Raw genomic sequence first — 17,962 nt, 5'->3', positions numbered from 1 at the left:
ATAATTAGGTGTTAGGAGCTAAAATAACAGCAGATGTACCTGCATCAAATCCTACTACTGGTATCTGTAGACAGTTCACAAAAATATGTTAAGACCTGCAACACCTCTAAAGAAATATTTTCAATTCAGGTCCTTTGATAGCTCTTAAAAGAGGTCATTGAAACTGATGATCCTCTCTGGCTCTCGGAAACATGGCTGTCCCAGAACCTGTGCTTCGATTGTGCACACCTTCTTCTATCCACTGATGCCAACTCCACTGAACTGTGGACATATCATGCCCAACACGAGTAGCCACTTCCTTTGGAGACAACCCAGCTTCACGCAGGCCAATAATCCGACCTTGTTCAAAGTCTGTCAGTTGTGGATCCACCTTCCTGCCTGGCACCGACTGGAAACGAAATGCAGATCCCAGGCTGAGCCCGTTTCAGTTTTATACCTCCCTACCTTATAACATGGGTGTGCCTTTGTTCAATTCTTGTACAACTTATCAATATATTTCCAGGACCATCAACTTTCATCATCCATTTATAATTTGCCTTCATGCATTCCTTCCATGAAATGTATTTACAATGGCAGTAGTGAAATCAGATGAAGCACATACTTTCTCAGTATTCCTTTTCACCCTTCTTCCAAAAATGAAATATTCACTAACTTTTACTGCTCTCAACTTTCCATGTCACATTAAGATTCAAATTTATTTAAATTTTGAATCCTTAACTGAATGTTACCAGGTAAACATGTTAATGAAGAGGGCTACTCATAGGTCTGATCAAAATTGTATATAAATATGCATAGAGGGAAAATACGAAGAATAATGTAACAATGTTTCCTCATAATTATACCACAGAATAACTGCAATAATCCCTCCTTATAAATTCTCAGCACCTTGCTTTCAGACAGTACTTAACGAATAATGGGGCTAATACAAAACCCCACCATCTGAGAAGTCCGTATTTTCTTCCACTATTCGAGGCTTCCAAGCCAAAGTTATTTATAGTTCATTCCTCAAGTGTACACCACTTCCCTTTCTTACATTCGCATAAGTATTTTGGATGCTGAAATTTCTTCCCAAGAGGTTAGTTTACCCTAATTCCATAACCATTATACTGAATTTCATACTATGCATTTTTTGCGAAGTGAATGGGTACTGAAATATATTTTGTACATTCTAAATTTTTGTGAAGACATATGTTCTATGCCTGTATTGCTGTATGGCTGTTTCTTTACTTCCATGAGTACTCCAGCAACTGGACTCTTTCCAAACAACATATAAAATGATCCTCACCCAACAGTTAAGAATAACCTACTTTGTCACAAAGTTCACCAGCCTGGTTACTATGACCATTAAGGAATCATGGTAGAAATATATGAATCTATGTTTTCTTCCTGTTTTCCAGTTCAATTAGAGTTTACTGATCAATGTGGATTAACCATCCACCATTCCAAATGCCCAGTTATAATAAACATATATTAAGCCAATAGCTCATATGCACATAGACAAGGGGATAAAACTGTGGACCAGTCCTACCAAGGTACCCAAAAGAGTAGGATTTTTCAGCCGAGGAAAGAAACCATAGAACCAATTTCCAAACATTGTAGATCAAAGAACAAAATTGGGACACTAAACAAACTCCAAGGGATAAGGCATAAACAATAACATTCAAAGCTGAATCACTTATTCCAGAAGCAGCTCTTGACCACACTTCCTGATCTTAAAATAATCTCAGAATTCATTTATATTCTAAACTCGAAAGTGGTATAAGTGTTTTGCAAAAGTAATGAATGTTTAAATATAGGGTTCCCAACATTTATAAGACCTGCGGGAACATTCATTTGTTTTAATGACTGGGCAGTAAAGGAGAAATTTAATAAAACATCATGGCAATTTATTAAGATTGTTGTTAACTTACTATTGCATACAGATCCACATGTTGCATAATAATTTATTTAATAAATGTTAATTTTTGACAGCAACTAATTTTTCATAATGCTAGGTGACAAAATATTACAAACATTTATACAAAACACACTGAAGGAGGGACTGTAAGCAACTTGTGGATTGAGTACCCACACTTTAAGACACAAATTACATGTACACTGTGAACATCTGGGCAAATGGAGTTTAGGAAATGACGCAATTATGAACCACACATCCTTCTACTACACCACTTAAATCAGCTGCATTCTATACTATCAACTCTTACATTAAATGCCCTCTCTACACTACATTTTGGTTTCAGTATACAAGTGGGCATTTATTTAACTTCATTACTTTCAACCATGTTAATCTAAACCTTAAATTAAGTGGCATAAGACTGAAGTCTAGTCTTTCAATGCTACAAAACTGTGTGGCCTGCATTAAGAAAACAAGTTAGAGAAAGAAAATTATAATGATGCTGACCTATATAAAGAGAGAGTTATACTAATGGTAAAGAAACAAGGCCTCTTGACCCACCCAGTCATGTGACAAACAAGTGGTGCCTAGAGAGCAGGGGAAATTTTTTATTTCAGTAGAAATTACAACCTCCACTACAAAATTCCACCTCAGACCTTTACTACACAGGACCTGCTGAATGAGAGAATAAAATATCATCAGAGGTATTGAGTTTTCTTGCATCACTTCAACGATCATATGAACAACAGCACAAGCTGAGTAGCATCTGAGGCATCATTACTTCCATTTTAAGCTACTGAATAGTAAAGAAATTACTTTTCTTTTTCTTTCAACTGTTCATGTACAATGTTCCCTACATCTTCTATTCATTGTAACAATGTAGGCTCTGAAAGACTGGTGTCTGGGAATTGCTTAACTTTTTCAAGACACAGTTCTTCAAGAGTTGCTATGAAGCATGATTTGAAAACTTCATTATCTGTGAAAGGCTTTCATTCCTTCAGTAACTTTTCAGCCACTTTTTAAATGGAATAACCCCAGTTCTGGTTTCATTGCAATGTCTTTGAAATATATTTTGTTGTTGACACAAAGAAGATTAGAGTCAGTTAATTCTCTTTAACTTTCAGGTAGTAAAAAGTTCAATGAAATACTTATAATGCAGCAAGCTGACTAGAAAACCGTAAACAATGGCAAAAACAAGTCAACTGAAAGATGCTGTGTAGTTAAAAATATTATTCCAGGAACTATGCAACACAATGACGCTGAAGCATAATAAGCAATGGCTTCAGATTAACTAACATAAAAACAACAAACTAAAACACACTATAAAAGAAGGTTTTCAAAACTTTATTGTAAAGGTGTTGTCTGTTAGCTTTCAGAGTTCTCAGTTCAAGGTGTTAGTTTTAATTTTACATTATAGGCCTACATCTACACAAACTGTTTCATTGAGTATTTTTTTGTAATTGTTTACTCCTATGTGTAGATAATATATATATACCAGTTGCAAAAGAAGAAGAAATATACACACATATTACAGAACACTAACCTTGTAATCGATCTCCGTGTCGTGTACACTTAACAGACAGCACCACAATATCTGTTCTCACGATTCAGATATACAAAGTGGTGGAGGGTTGACTGAATTCTGAGCAACACAGATCAATTTTGAAGTGGTACTGGAAATTCAAGAATGTGCCTAAAGTGTGAAATTGGTAGACACATGAATTTGAAACCATGCCTCCAGCACAACTAACAATTAAAAGAATTCAAGATAAATTTGAGATGTATGGAACTGTGAACAACATGTGTAAGAAACGATCTGGTAGACCATGCACATCAAAGAGCGTGGACACTTCAAATATGGTGTTACAGCAGTTCACATGATTGCCAAAGAAATTTTTAAGGTGATATGCTAATGAGAGCAGGATTTACAAGCCAAGTGTACACTGGACTCTGAAAACAGCAAAGGCTAGGGCCACACAACCGTACAAAGTACGTCTGTTGTAACATACGTCAACAGATACACGCGTGCTTTACCCTATATGCCCCTTCATAATTCTATGACAGACGTTGTAACGCACATCGTGACGTCAGTCATAGAATTATGAAAGGACATATAAGGCACAACACATGAAGCACACGTGCATCTGTTGATGCACGTTACAACGGACATACTTTGTACAGTCGTGTGGCCCCAGCCTAAGTGGGAATACTATGTGCCAAGACTATTGCATGCAATGGCTGAAGATCCTGATAGAAGACTGAAAGTTTGTAAATGGATTCAAAGCAGGTCGGTGAGGATGCACAGTTTCTGGGCATGCTTGTTTGGACTGATGAGGCTATATTTAAGCTGAATGGCACAGTGAGCTGGCATAATTATGCATACTAGTCTTCTGAAAATCCAAATGTTCATGTCAACATGGCAGTAAATTTACCATGACTTTCAGCATGGTGTGAGACCATTCTTCTTTGAGGGAACTGTGACTGCAGCCATGTACCTCAACACGCTTTAAGATTCCACTGTTCCTGCCAATTGTCAGCTGTATGGAGATGAGGACATGTGGTATCAACAAGACAGGGCACCCCCACATTATCATGATGATGTCAGGGTCTATCACAACAACACTTTTCCTGACCAATAGATAGGATGCAGAGGATCTGTTGAGTACCCCCCACAACTGCCAGATTTAACCCCATGACTTTTTCTTGTGGGTTTACTTAAAAGACACAGTGTACATCACAAAGCCAACAACACTTCAAGAGCTCCAGCAAGAAATTGGATGGTCTTGCACAACAATCCCAGCATAAATGTTGGTGGTCATTTGTCAGTCAGTTGCTCATCACTGTCAACTGTGTCACAAAGCTAATGGTGGTCATTTTGAACACCTACGCTAGATTAGCTAATTCATCAAGTGCCAATGCCGATGTACGTAATGGTTAACTTTATTGAAATGTCTATTACAATCAATGAATGTGTGTATACATATTTTGGGGCAGCTGTATTTATATACATGTTCTCCTCAGCAGTAGAAAATTTTTGCCCTACTAGCACTGGCTAATTCCAAAATCATGTGCAAGGACACATAAAAAGGTTATGAGGATCACATTTGACCCGTGGGCTACAGGTCACCAACTGCTGATGTATATTAATAGGCCTTCAAGAAGCATACATAATGTAAACAAAATCTGTACTTACATAATTAATTAAGTTTATCCCAAAAAGATAATTACTCCCACTCCTACTACTAGCACTACTACTACTACTACTACTACTACTACTAAAAGCAGAAGTCGTTCTGCCACAACTAACAAAACAATCTGACTGTCTGTAACAATAATAAATACATGCAATAAAAGAATTTCATGATGTCTGCCTCCAAGTTGTTGTGTTGTGAAGTCTGGCAGAACTTTATCAATGTCTCAGATGTACTTGCAGCAAGCACCTCTGAAACATCAGTGAACTACTGCAGACTACACAGAGCAACAAACCAGAAGACAGCCATCTTCATACTTCTCACCATGAGAATCTGAATCTCACAAAAAATGTCAGATTTAAGTACAATTCAAACCTAAGACCTTCCACATGAGCCAGCTCAGTAACCATGACTAAAATTATATTTTATAACTTCTATATTTCCAATGCAAAGCGATTATTTAATGCCTACTTACTTCCCACCCACCCTGTAGATTCTACACAACAGTGAAGTAGGCTTTATGAGTTCTACCCATACACTAACAGTGATTACCACTAATTCTAGTGTAGTGTCACAATACTTAGGCATAATATTCCATACATGGAAACTGTTTCTGAATTGTATGTAGTCTCTACTGTATTTGTTTTCTATCAATCTGTTCAAAAGTATGTCTTAATTCATTTATGTTTTGTCCTGATTCTGTAACTGGCCCCATGGCTATTAAGTCAGCATAAACAAAGTGCTTGAAAGGATATATTTTTAAAAAAAATTAAAACATAAATACATGACATGTTTGTGCCCCATGGTTTCGTAAATGTCTTGAAGTTATCCCAAAGTTTAAATATCGTGAAAACAGTTTCATATATTAATATACGTGAAACTGTTTTATAAAACTTTTTATTCAACAAATGTAATGATAATAAGTAAAATATATGCATTTATGTCAAGCAAAGAGTCTACAAACCTCGGGATGTTCATCATCAGGAGCTGGACTAGGATGTTCACTTTGAGTAGCAGCAACATTGCCTTTAACAGACAACCTCTTTGAACCACGAAGCGATCCTGGTTTTCCATCTCCATCTGCTGAAGATTTAGATGCTGTCACCGTCTTTGGACTACCTATATTGAAAGGCAAATAAAGGTAATGTTACATGGAATTAATTTCAAAAGTCATGGGGGGGGGGGGGGGGGGAAAGAGAGAGAGAGAGAGAGAGAGAGAGATATTATGCCCCTAAATCAACACACACAAACTTCATTTTAGTACTCCTCTTTTATATTGATTATTCTTGAATGTGCTATTCATTTCAAAGAACAGTTAATATATGACATAACCAGTAACCTTTGTGAACAAATGACACTGTCTGTAGCTCAAATTGTAGTGCCAAATGATAAGATGATAAAAGAATAACAAAGATAGGATATGGTAATTTAAGGCACTATCCAGGCATCTGCCTCTAGGGATCAAAATATCCTCAAGCCAATTTATCTTCAGGCCCAAGATTTGAACCCAGGATCACCTGAATGCAAAGTAGGAGTACTAACTACTCAAATGTGAAGTATTGTGCCAATATGGCATAACACGTGCTTGATGTGCACATGCACAGCACAAACACAAACTAATGTGCCTGATTATTCTCCTCCACAACTGCTCAAGTCATGCTCCCACAAAAATATCAATATTCACTGTCCTATTTAATGAAAGAATATACAATGCAATAATCAAAAGAATATTTGATAGTCAACTACAGAAATGTGCAGTCCTTCAGAACAACATTTTTCTTAATGTACCCCACCTCTCTACTGAACTGATTTCAGAGAGGAGCATGTATGAAGTCATGGTATATTTTAAACTGATTAGCATTCACAGTCTCACAGTCACTTTTGAGGGGGCAGGAGGAAGAGATAAATCATTACTTCAAACCTGCTTAAAATACATGCATGCAGCACACACAGAACAAAGGATAAATGCATACAAATTTATACACAAAACTCAGATCACTTGGGAGACCTAGGCATGGATGGGAAGATAATATTGAAATGAATATCAAAGAAAGAGGTTGTAAATTCTATTCATCTGACTGAGAATAGGGTCCAGAATACAGTAATAAACCTTCTGGTTCATAAAAGATGTGGGATTTATTGCCTGGCTGGGTGACTGGACTCTGCTTTGCAAAATTACATTCAGGAACCTAATAAAGTTATACTACATAACAATCATAGTACATATATGTATTATGCATTTACTTGGTCAAATATTATTTAAAATGCACTACAAAAATATCCTTCCAAAAACTGAAAGTGCTGCAATTGTAACAATAAAAAACAACAAAATTAATTTCATAAAGTCTATTTAGAGCATACCATTTGTTTCTGGAACGCCTCCAGGTCCTCCTTCAAAAGTCTCTTCATCAAGAAACTTCTTAGGTTTGATCTTTCGTCCAGACCGACTAACAAGTTCTTGTTTTGGAGGAGACTGTGTCGCAGCACTGAGAGTATTAGAATTTGCATTAGCTCCAACAGCTGCAGCCAGAGATTGCTCTGATGATTTCACAGAAGACTCGCTAGTGTTAGAAGCTGACTTTCGTGACGATTGAATTGAACCCCGCTTTGCACGTTTTGCCTCTGTTTCATGCTGAAAGATGTGAGTTGTTTTAATTCATATAAACATTATTTATATTTTTCATATCCAATCTAAGATAACATTTCCAAAGACAAAGAAAACCTTCTCAAATTCATCTATTTGTTCCTCTCCAAGATATTACTGTTTCTGTCCTATATTTCAGAAACAATTGCAAAATGAGTTACACCTACCTTCTAGTTATCCAGTTTCTTATAACACATTCTGAAACATATTTTTTAAAATGGTTGGAATGATTGACAAGTCTAGCAAAACCATACAAATATATTATCTTCATTCAGTTTTCATGTACCAAGTGGACTGTAGAAATAAAACTGATACTGCACATACCTTGACATACCAATTATACAGCTTCATTGCTCACTTAAACTAACTTGAAAGATTTGAGGTTTTCACAGCTGTGAGTATGAAGATTTCTGTCATCTGGGTTGTTGCGCTGTGTAGTCTGATGACGGAGGCAGTATGACCTCTGAAACGTTGGTAAACATCAACCAGACTACACAGCGCAACAACCCAGAAGACAGAAATCTTCCTAAACTACTAACTTCTTAACCATCACCCCCAAAACTTCACACTGCACTGAACAACCTTCAGCCTCTTCTCTTGACTGTTTTATTATTGTTCTATCCCCACCTCAACTTGCACACCTTGACAAATCAGACCTCCAAACCAGTGTCCAATCATATGTCCTGTCAACCCACAGCAACACAACATCTCTGATTTCCAGTACCCCACACTATACATACACTACACAACAATCTACTGCACATGGCAAAATGTCCTCAATGAGTTATTCATAAAAAATAATCACGTACAGTAAACCCTGTTACAGCACCGCTCTTTGTCAACCTCCAATAAGTGGCAGAAAACAGATAACTCCCCCAATATCTCCAACACAGTGCTTACTGACAAATTTACCCCATAAAAGTGAGAAACTGTTGGACAATTTTACTTCAAATCTGTCTGAAGGAGAAATTATGCTAGACATAGTTTCCAAGAAAAAACATTTCTCCATAGTCTTAATATCAAGTAAAACAGAATAAACGTGTAGCGTAAAGTAGTGTAATCTGAAAGTCTGTCTATGGTAAGTGCTGTTAACAACTTATTCAGCATGAAAATATTGTCTTCTGTGACTGATATAATGCATATATAAAAGACTTTTGCAAGACAAGATTGTTTTCCTGCTTAACAAGTTACATTGTCCCTTAAACAATTCTTAAGAGGGCTCTACTGTGTAAGCCAAACTGTGAATATCATTAGTGGGAATGGTGAGAATTATGCCATTAAATTATCAGTCTAATAATGAATGCACCTGGGAATAAACACTTTACAGCAAATATAATGTTAATGAAGTTTGACAATACACTAAGTAAAACATGATAACATATTAAACTAACCTCAGTAGTGCCTTCACTTTCACGTTTACGTTTTGCAGCAGCTTTCTTTTTTTCATCTGCTGACGCAGAACGACTTTGTTTGCTTGCAGGTGTTGTATGCTGTGGTGTTTCATCAATAACAAGTGCAAATTCATGGTCACTGTCTGCATCTTCAACTCCACCTGTTGGCTTAGTGTCAGAAATGTCCTAAAAAATAAAATACAATTGTGTAATTACAACTCAGTTCTAAGATTTGAGGTTTTCACAGCAGTGAGTATGAAGATTTCTGTCTTCTGGGTTGTGAATATTCATCGCCCTGATGACGGAGGCAGTATGACCTCTGAAACGTTAGTTAACATCGACCAGACTACACAGCGCAACAACCCAGAAGACAGATTTCTACAACTCAGTTATGTACAAAGAACCATGCTACAATAATGGAACTGAATAGAAAGCCTCTGAACTTGGAACAGGGATAAGAATAAGCCAAAAAAATGTATCAATCATTAGCCTACAAATACCAGACAGCTGCCACTAAACACTGTGAATAGCATTATCTGTGTCTGAAGGCCAACTGAAACAACAAGATACTTGAGACACCTTCTTCAAATTCTATTTTACATCTGAAAAACCATACACTTTCTAAATGAAACATTATAAATGCAATCTATATTTGACTTAATAATGCTGTCAGTAGTTCAGAATACACAGCATCAAATCATAGGATAATTAATGAAACAAAAAAAGTTGTCAGTGGAACCACGGTTCCGGAGAATTTGACGTAAATACGTCTATACGGAAAGGAAGTTTATATATTGGCTTTATTTTAAATATTTCCTTTATACATGCTTTACAATTGAGATAAGTTTGATTAAGACATTGCTTATTCAACTTGAATTAGTTACGCTTAAGATGGGTCTGTGGTAGCTGAATGTAATGTAATGTAAAGTAATGTAATGTAATGTAATGAAATGTAATGAAATGTAATGTAAGGTAATGTAATGTAAGGTAATGTAATGTAAGGTAATGTAATGTAATGTTTTATAGGTAACAACAAGGCCGAGTAAACAGATGACGTTTCCTAGGTAACAAAAATGCTTGAATGCTTAACTTGAATTAGTTACGCTTAAGATGGGTCTGTGGTAGATGAATGTAATGTAAAGTAATGTATTTTAATGTAATGTAATGAAATGTAATGTAACGTTTCTTAGGTAACAACAATGCTGAGTAAACAGATGACGTTTCCTAGGTAACAATAATGCCGAGTAAACAGATGACGTTTCGTAGGTAACAATACTACCGAGTAAACAGACGACATTCCCTAGGTAACCATTGTTACACTTTTTCGTTCCCCTTTTTCGTTTCCTTTTTTTGTTACACTTTTTTGCCGAATGACCCTTCCTTATAGACGTACTTACGTCAATAAATACAGAAGGAAGCAGCTGTGATCTAACTGAACCTTTACCCACCCTGTTAGAAGACTTCCAACTTCATACTTTTCATATACAGATCCTTTCTTGGACCAAATCAAAGATGATGTGGTCATGTCACACTCCAACTCTCACACACACACACGTGTGCGTGCGCATGCACGCATGCGCGCACACAGAAGACATGCATAAAGCATTATTGCTGGAAAATCTGAAGGGAAGAGACTGGTTGTGAGATCTAGGCATAGGTAAGTGGATAATTTTCAAATGGATCTTAAGAAAAAATTGTGTAAGAGGGCATAGACTGAAAGTTGTGCCACGGATTTTTATCACCCTTAAAAAATCTGTCGACCTCGGCCGGGATTGAATCCACGAACCTTTACTTTTATATTTTGCTGTTATATTCAGATTACAATGTATATATATATGTCTACATGAAAGAAATGTCTGCTTCTGTCAATGCCTCTCATACACTGTTGTTATATCAAATCACACTGTTTGTCTGGGGGGGAGTCTGTCTCCATCAGTCTTTCACTCTTTAGATCAACGTGTGATGTATGCCTTGTAAAATAGAAAGATCTGTCTAATATAAACTACATCCTTTGTCAAGTTCCATCTGCACAAACACTATATATAAACAAGTGTATAGTGACATCAGTAAACTTAAAAGTACTGTGGAGGAAGTGGTCATTGTTTATTTCATGGCATAACCACAAAAATCCTCAGTCAGGGAGTCAGGGTAGTCTGACAGAAACTGGGCAGTGTTACCACTTACTTGGCTAAGCATCAGAGACTTGCTTTCTTTCTCCCAGCAACGCAAACAAATAGAACTGCATCTGTGACACAAATATTTTATCCCTCTGGAATGTCCAGGAAGCAGCACTGTACTCGGACAGGCTTTCCTTGTAAAACAATTTTGATGCGTGTGCTGTATGAGTACCTTAAATGAAGCTTCTCAGAACCACAGTGGTAAAACATACTTGTAAAACTGCATGGTTAGGATACTTTCACCTGTGGTTTACCATTCATTCATATGACTACTAGAATATCATAAAGTATATATCAATGCATCCAAAAAAATTCTAGGAATTGAAACAATCACTTGCTTTTGAAGCAGCTATCAGAAGCTTGACCACTTGTGCAATGTATGTATTACTATCACCAAAAACAGAGTGAATTAATTTTAGTACAACAAAGGTTATGTCATGAAGCTAAGGTTATTATTTTATTATTTAGTGTTCTGTCTGACGACAGGTCCATATGAACAGGATCCTTCCATCCTTTTCTCGGACTGGGACCTGTTCATATACGTTCTTGGCAGATGATCCAGAAGTGGTTTGCCATTGCCTTCTTCTGTGTGTGAATGGAGTAATTGTTGGGATGCCACGGAGAAACCGGGGAAGCCCCCGGAGGAAAACTCCGTGTTGCCTAGACCACGGCCTTGCCCAACACAAGTTATAAATTCGGGCACCGCCGGGAATCAAACCCGAGACCCCAGGATTACAAGGCCAGTGTTCTAACCGCTAGACCACCGTGGCGTGTGAAGCTAAGGTACAGTGTATTAAAGAGTTTCTGCTACTCTTAATTCATCCATTTTCTGATATTTAAAATAATTCACAAAGAAATGTGGGATAAGAATGGAAAAGCTGCATAAAATATGCTGTCAGGCTGAATGTTTCAAAATGCTCATGTATGAAAAAACTGATTGAGAAGACAACAAATTTATGCTACATGATTCCCTGCACTTAAAAGTGTTTAAATTCTGATTTAATCTGGTTGTAAGGTTGTGTGAGCAAATCTAAATTTAAAATTCCTGTATTTCAAAGGTGAATACAATACAATATAGTACTCACTGATGCTGCTGCTGCTGCTGATACGGTTGGTTTCTCAGTCACTGCCCCACTCAGTATTTGCTCCACTTCTGCGAGAGCTTCATTAAAGCCTTTTCTTTTCAGTGGTTTACCATATTTTCCTTTATTCTCCACATACAAGAACAAGTCCTCCACCTTGCACACAGCACTGAAAATGTTAGATAAAAGTAGTAGTAGTAGGTATTTTATCTCAATACTTACACCACTCTACTTATGGCTCAGGAGTCACTGGAAATACACCTATCTGCTCTCAAGCTGCGTTATCACAATTCCAGTTTATCAACAAGTTACAGATGGGGACTGGGCCAGAAATGTTTACTTGTGGCTGGCCTGGACATGTTACTTCTACATACTATGTTGATGTTACTTGAGGAATCTTACAATAATTAAGTTTTCAGAAGCATTTCCTTATGTTAGCTAAACGTGGGGTCTGGGATCACAATAAAGAATCTGTTATCTATGGATTCAACACAGTTACAGCAAAGACAGCCATGTACAGACACAGTACCATACTAAAAACATAATAAAATATGTAAGTTAAGATATCAATCAAAAGCATTTAGTAATAAAAAAACCAATAAGCATATTAAATTAATTTTAAGCAATGTCTGCTACCATTCAGTTCACAATCTTTTGTCTCCTGCTTCCCAGCTTGCTACACATAAATATAAACATTAAAATATATAGAAATACAACTTTTGAGTTCCACAGAAACTGAGAAATTTGACTACTTGAGAAATCATCAGCTTCTGAAGGATTCTGCCACATGATGCCTTCCAACATCACAGCACAATGATTTTAAATTTCCCACCATACTGATGGAATAATCATGAACTTCATTGTGTGGGAAAATCGTTTGTTACCTCTACATCTGCTGAAGGTTCCATCGGCAATTCCCACTATTTTATTTTTGGATGTTACGTTCAACTCCAACCAGTTCAACTTTCTGTAGGAGTAATAAGTTGCACACATCCAGTGTTGTCTTAATTGTGGCTATTTTACAATGAGTGCACCTGTCATCAGTTCAATATTTGAACATCTTTATATCAAGGAAGACATTATAAAAGTATTTAATATTGGTCTGATTGTAAGGTGACATTTTTATTAATAATTAGGCTGTAAAATTCAGTAGCCTTATGGTCATAATTGATCACATATCCTTTCCCCCTATACCAAGGATATTTTGTGGCAGTCCCAATGAAAGACAGAAAGCAGCTCAAATAAAGAAACAGTAATGACAATGAATAAACATAATTTCACATACCTTCATTACCTTCTAAAATAGGTTTAACATTTTATACTCTCTTGAATTTACTGTGAACTGAATTATAATAATAGCAATCTACTACAGAAATAAAGACTAATCTAAGACTGTTTTGTGATGGAGACTTTGCAAATGGCTGAACACCCATCCAAAGAATATATTTCAATTTTTAACAGGCTTTGAGAATTCCACTGGTTCTTTCCTAGACCATGACTTACAGCGTACCTTTTATTATTCTCAAATCTTATGACACCGAGGAGTTTCCACTTTTGTTCAACATTTACAATTCCTACAACATTAAGAAGAAACGTGAAGGTTTATTATAGCACAAAACACTGACTTGCTCTTCATTCAGTCCAGTAACACTTCCAACCAGGAACATAACTGCAGAATAAATTTATTTTCTGGATTAGAGCACTGTGTAAGTCTGGTAGAAGTTTACCAACGTTTCAGGAGTCCTTGCCACTTCTAACATCAGGGTGGATGATGGAGGCAGCAAGGACCTTATACAAATATAAATTTTAAGTCATTTATTGGTATAACCAAAAACTTACGTTTCTCCAGTTCCATAGAATGATACATGATACTTGGCTTTATTCACAGTTGCATCTGCTACTCCAACAACCTGTAAAAATAAAATATGTGGCCTTATAATGTCAAATTATTTAACAAATTACAAGATGAAAATATTTCAACATCTGATATGCAAGGACTAGTTAGTTACAAAATAAAACGGAACATACGATGTGTAACTGGACATAAACCTGTTACATTTCTACATAATCACGGTGTTTAGCAAGGCACTTGTTTGTAAACTTCACAATAGTCTGAAACCTGCTGTGTATAAGGTCCTGCGGTTGCAAGCAGATGCACCATTTTGTACTTCTACAAATTATCGAGGTGATATCACTTGGGGATAAGTTAAGGTTGTATGAGATAAGTGCCAGAACACACTATCCTACCATGACAAGGGTCTTGCATCAAATGAGATTTTTATGAGTATTGCTTAGAAGGTACAGAATCTTCCTGGTCTCAATGGTTGTGGATTATATCCATTTGCAAGCTACAGATTGGAGTACAATCTGCCAAGTTACATACAGTGGTGACACAATTATAAGTATTTGACTGATTCTTGGAATTTTTCCTATGTGCTGAGGTATTACATAAGTTTCCCTCAGCTTCTTAATACAAATTCTGGAAAGGCCAAACTCCGGTGACTTCATTCTTAATCAACAAAACTGCTGAGATTTGAGGTTTTCGCAGCAATGGAGATAACATTATTCTGGATTTTGTCTCCCTCTACAACCCTGAAGATGGAGACAGTATGTTTCTCCAAAACAATGGACTCCACTCATGAGTCTACATGGTGCCAAAACCCAGATCATCATCTGCATTGCTGTCATTACTCTTATTAATACTGCCTCAAAACAACTCAATAAATAATATTAGACACATGAACTTACTTTTGCAGGCCATGGAGGGTATCCACGCACTTTGGCAAAGACTTTATCACCTAAACTAAACTTCTTTGACATTCTTCACCACTGATCTTGAAACAACACTGAAACAGTTGAATGTTCTGATTATGAACTTTATAATAACAACAAAAAGAAGTGGTAACAGTATTAATAATGGTAAGAACAATTACTGTAGAAAAGGGCAAACATCTAACAAGCAGTTGGGAAGGACAGCAAAATTTCAATAAATCTTGCAAAAAAAGCCAGTAAGAAGTAAAAATTACATTCATAAACAAACTGAAAGTACAGTGAATTTGGAAAATGCTTGCTATCATTCAATTCTATCTTTCACCTTCTGCCTCCCATCTAAAAAAAGATAATTATAAATTAACACGTTATTCAGTATGGGTATAACACATTTGATCTCTCACACAAAGGGAAGAAAAGGACTAAGAGTGTATGAAGATGGTAAGAAAAATGAAAGAAAAGGAGATTGGATAAAATTCCATATTTGTACATAGCATGATTTTAATATTTAAATGCAAACATTTTCAGATAAATAGAATATAAAATGTAACAACACTAGATTAAAAATATTGAGCACAGTGCTGAAACTAGATTCCACTTAGTTTTCATGCTTTAACAGGAAACAAAAATAATGTCATAAGTTCAGATTTTTAATATGTTTAGTAAAGTTGAGATAATTAAGGTTATGAAGTGTAATACAGCAAAACCCCTCAAGTTGGACACCCCTTTATATTGGACACTTTTAATTGGAACCGGTGAATATCCTATAATTTTACATGTCCACAATACCCTATATCTTGGACACCCCTTTATCATGGAACTTGGAACACCCCTTTTGTTGTAAGTTGGACAGGTTTATGCACTTAACTTTGATGCTTTTCAGGGAAACTTTTTCAGTTACATATTTTGTTATTTTGAATTTCTGACTGATGAGTGCCTCCTCTCTGGAGGATTATCTTATGGACATTGAACCCATCACTGGAATGCATTGCAAGTGTTTTAACTATTCTTTTGCTGAACCCTTAACTGGACTACAGTATTGCAGAAGACACAGTTTTAACTCCATCAGTACTGTGCTTGTATTTGAGTTCAGACTGTGTTAACAGAAATGGAATTTTTGTTTTTACGACGGGGAGGCAAAAATTAGTGGAATTAACTTTAGAAAATGTTATTGAGGCTGGGGTGTAATGTGCAATGCATGGGAGTGGGCTTCAAAAGATTATTATTATTAATACTATTGTCATTAATTCTTAATTCAAGTAAGCCTACAGTAGTTAGTGTATGTAAGTAAATATATTATATTGTCATTAGACCAAAATCTGATTTTTCTCTTTCCCTCTATCTTGGACACCTCTGTAAGTTGGACACATTTTTGTGGAACCCCAGGTGTCCAACTCAGAGAGGTTTTACTGTACATATGCTTCTGACCTACCTGTCAATGTATACAGGTTTCTATAAAGTTTTTCTAAATATGTTGACTTCCTATACCTCACAACCCAAATTATTGGACCTAACCATCACTTTCCATGTCATTCTGTATCATATAATGTCATCAATGCCGGAACAAGGAATTTGTTTGCTCCCCTCCCTCTCTTCTGCAGAGTGTAAAAAGAAGTAAAAAATTAAGCTCTCAAGCTATAAGCCATGTAGGCACTTGGGGGATGAAGACAGGTGATATAGCTCCTTCTCATTCTTAACCTCAGCACTAGATGGGGGTATCTGGTCAGCATCACCATTACAGCACATGCGAACAGATTTTGAGGCATAATGTGTCTGTAGTTACAGCTACTCACAAAATTATAAATGGTTGGCATGATTTCCAAGTAAAAGGTTCTGCATTTCTTGGAGGTGATGTGAATAAAAACCATCATCTTGCAAAATCCTCCATATGTATGTCGGTGCAGTACCGCCTGTCCTCAGGGAAATTCTGGGCTTTGCTGCACTTTATCCAGAACATTGTTTTCTCCAAGGTGTGGTTGCTCACATTCACTTTTTGAAAGGAGCCAATCTTCCACAAAATTCTGTGCATATTCTGAAATTTATTTCAGTGTGGAAATCTACAACCTGGATATTGTCACTGGTATTCTGTTCCAGCAGCCTTACTCTTTCTATTACAGAAAGTGTGTATAAATACATGTTGGCATAACTCATTCTTAAATGTTAGAGCAGTGTTCTGCAACCTTTCTTCATCCATGGCATACCCTAGTTTGTCAAAGACACATAAAACTTACAACTGGACTGAGCATTAAAGAATTACAGTGATACAAGTTCACTACTTTAGCACTCACATGACTAAGGTTACATCTTTCTTAACTCTATGACAGCATGAAATTGACCCATGGTTTATAGGACATTTCTGCATCAAATTACCTGTAGAACACACTCCTGAAGTTGGTTAACTCATTACAAAGCACCATGTGTAAGTAAAGTTTTGTTTATACCTTCAACAGGGAGCTGGGGTAGCTCAGTAAGTATAGTGACTTACAACAGACTGAATGTCTGGGGTTCAATCCTGATGGGAGCAGAGGATTTTTCCTTTAGCCTCTGCATCCAGACCGGCTCTAGGGCCTATCCAGCCTCCTATCCAATGGGTACTGGGGTCCTTTCCGAGGGTAAAGCATGGTCAGTGCGTGATACTGACCACTCACCCCATCTAGTGCCGAGGTTTAGAATGAGTAGGAGCTATACCTACTCTCCCCCTAAATGCCTACATGACATGTAGTGGAATAGTTTTCCTTTTCTTTTTGACGTAATACGTCTATGCGGAAGGGTCATTCGGCAAAAAAGCTTAACGAAGATGTGTAACGAAGTTGT

General features: G+C 36.6%; 1 protein-coding gene across 2 annotated transcripts in view; it reads right to left on the bottom strand.

The window, feature by feature from the left end:
- LOC110837963 (JIL-1 anchoring and stabilizing protein) overlaps positions 1 to 17,962 on the bottom strand; it is a 42,348-nt gene that overhangs the window by 22,977 nt on the left and 1,409 nt on the right. For both annotated transcript variants that reach the window (XM_087351543.1, XM_022080663.2), the window contains exons 2-7: positions 15,128 to 15,225; positions 14,219 to 14,289; positions 12,383 to 12,548; positions 9,121 to 9,306; positions 7,447 to 7,717; positions 6,050 to 6,204 (exon numbers count right to left, since the gene is read on the bottom strand). In XM_087351543.1, coding sequence (XP_087207669.1) covers positions 6,050 to 6,204; positions 7,447 to 7,717; positions 9,121 to 9,306; positions 12,383 to 12,548; positions 14,219 to 14,289; positions 15,128 to 15,199 — 921 coding nt within the window. In that variant the 5' untranslated portion in view covers positions 15,200 to 15,225. The remainder of the gene's footprint in view (positions 1 to 6,049; positions 6,205 to 7,446; positions 7,718 to 9,120; positions 9,307 to 12,382; positions 12,549 to 14,218; positions 14,290 to 15,127; positions 15,226 to 17,962) is intronic.

This window comes from Zootermopsis nevadensis, unplaced genomic scaffold (genome assembly GCF_977971745.1).
Source record: "Zootermopsis nevadensis isolate Lab colony 2312 unplaced genomic scaffold, Znev_1.0 Znev_ptg000019l, whole genome shotgun sequence".
Taxonomy (NCBI): Eukaryota; Metazoa; Arthropoda; class Insecta; order Blattodea; family Termopsidae; genus Zootermopsis; species Zootermopsis nevadensis.
Note: the sequence above shows the minus strand (reverse complement) of the source record. Positions and strands in the feature narration are given on the sequence as shown.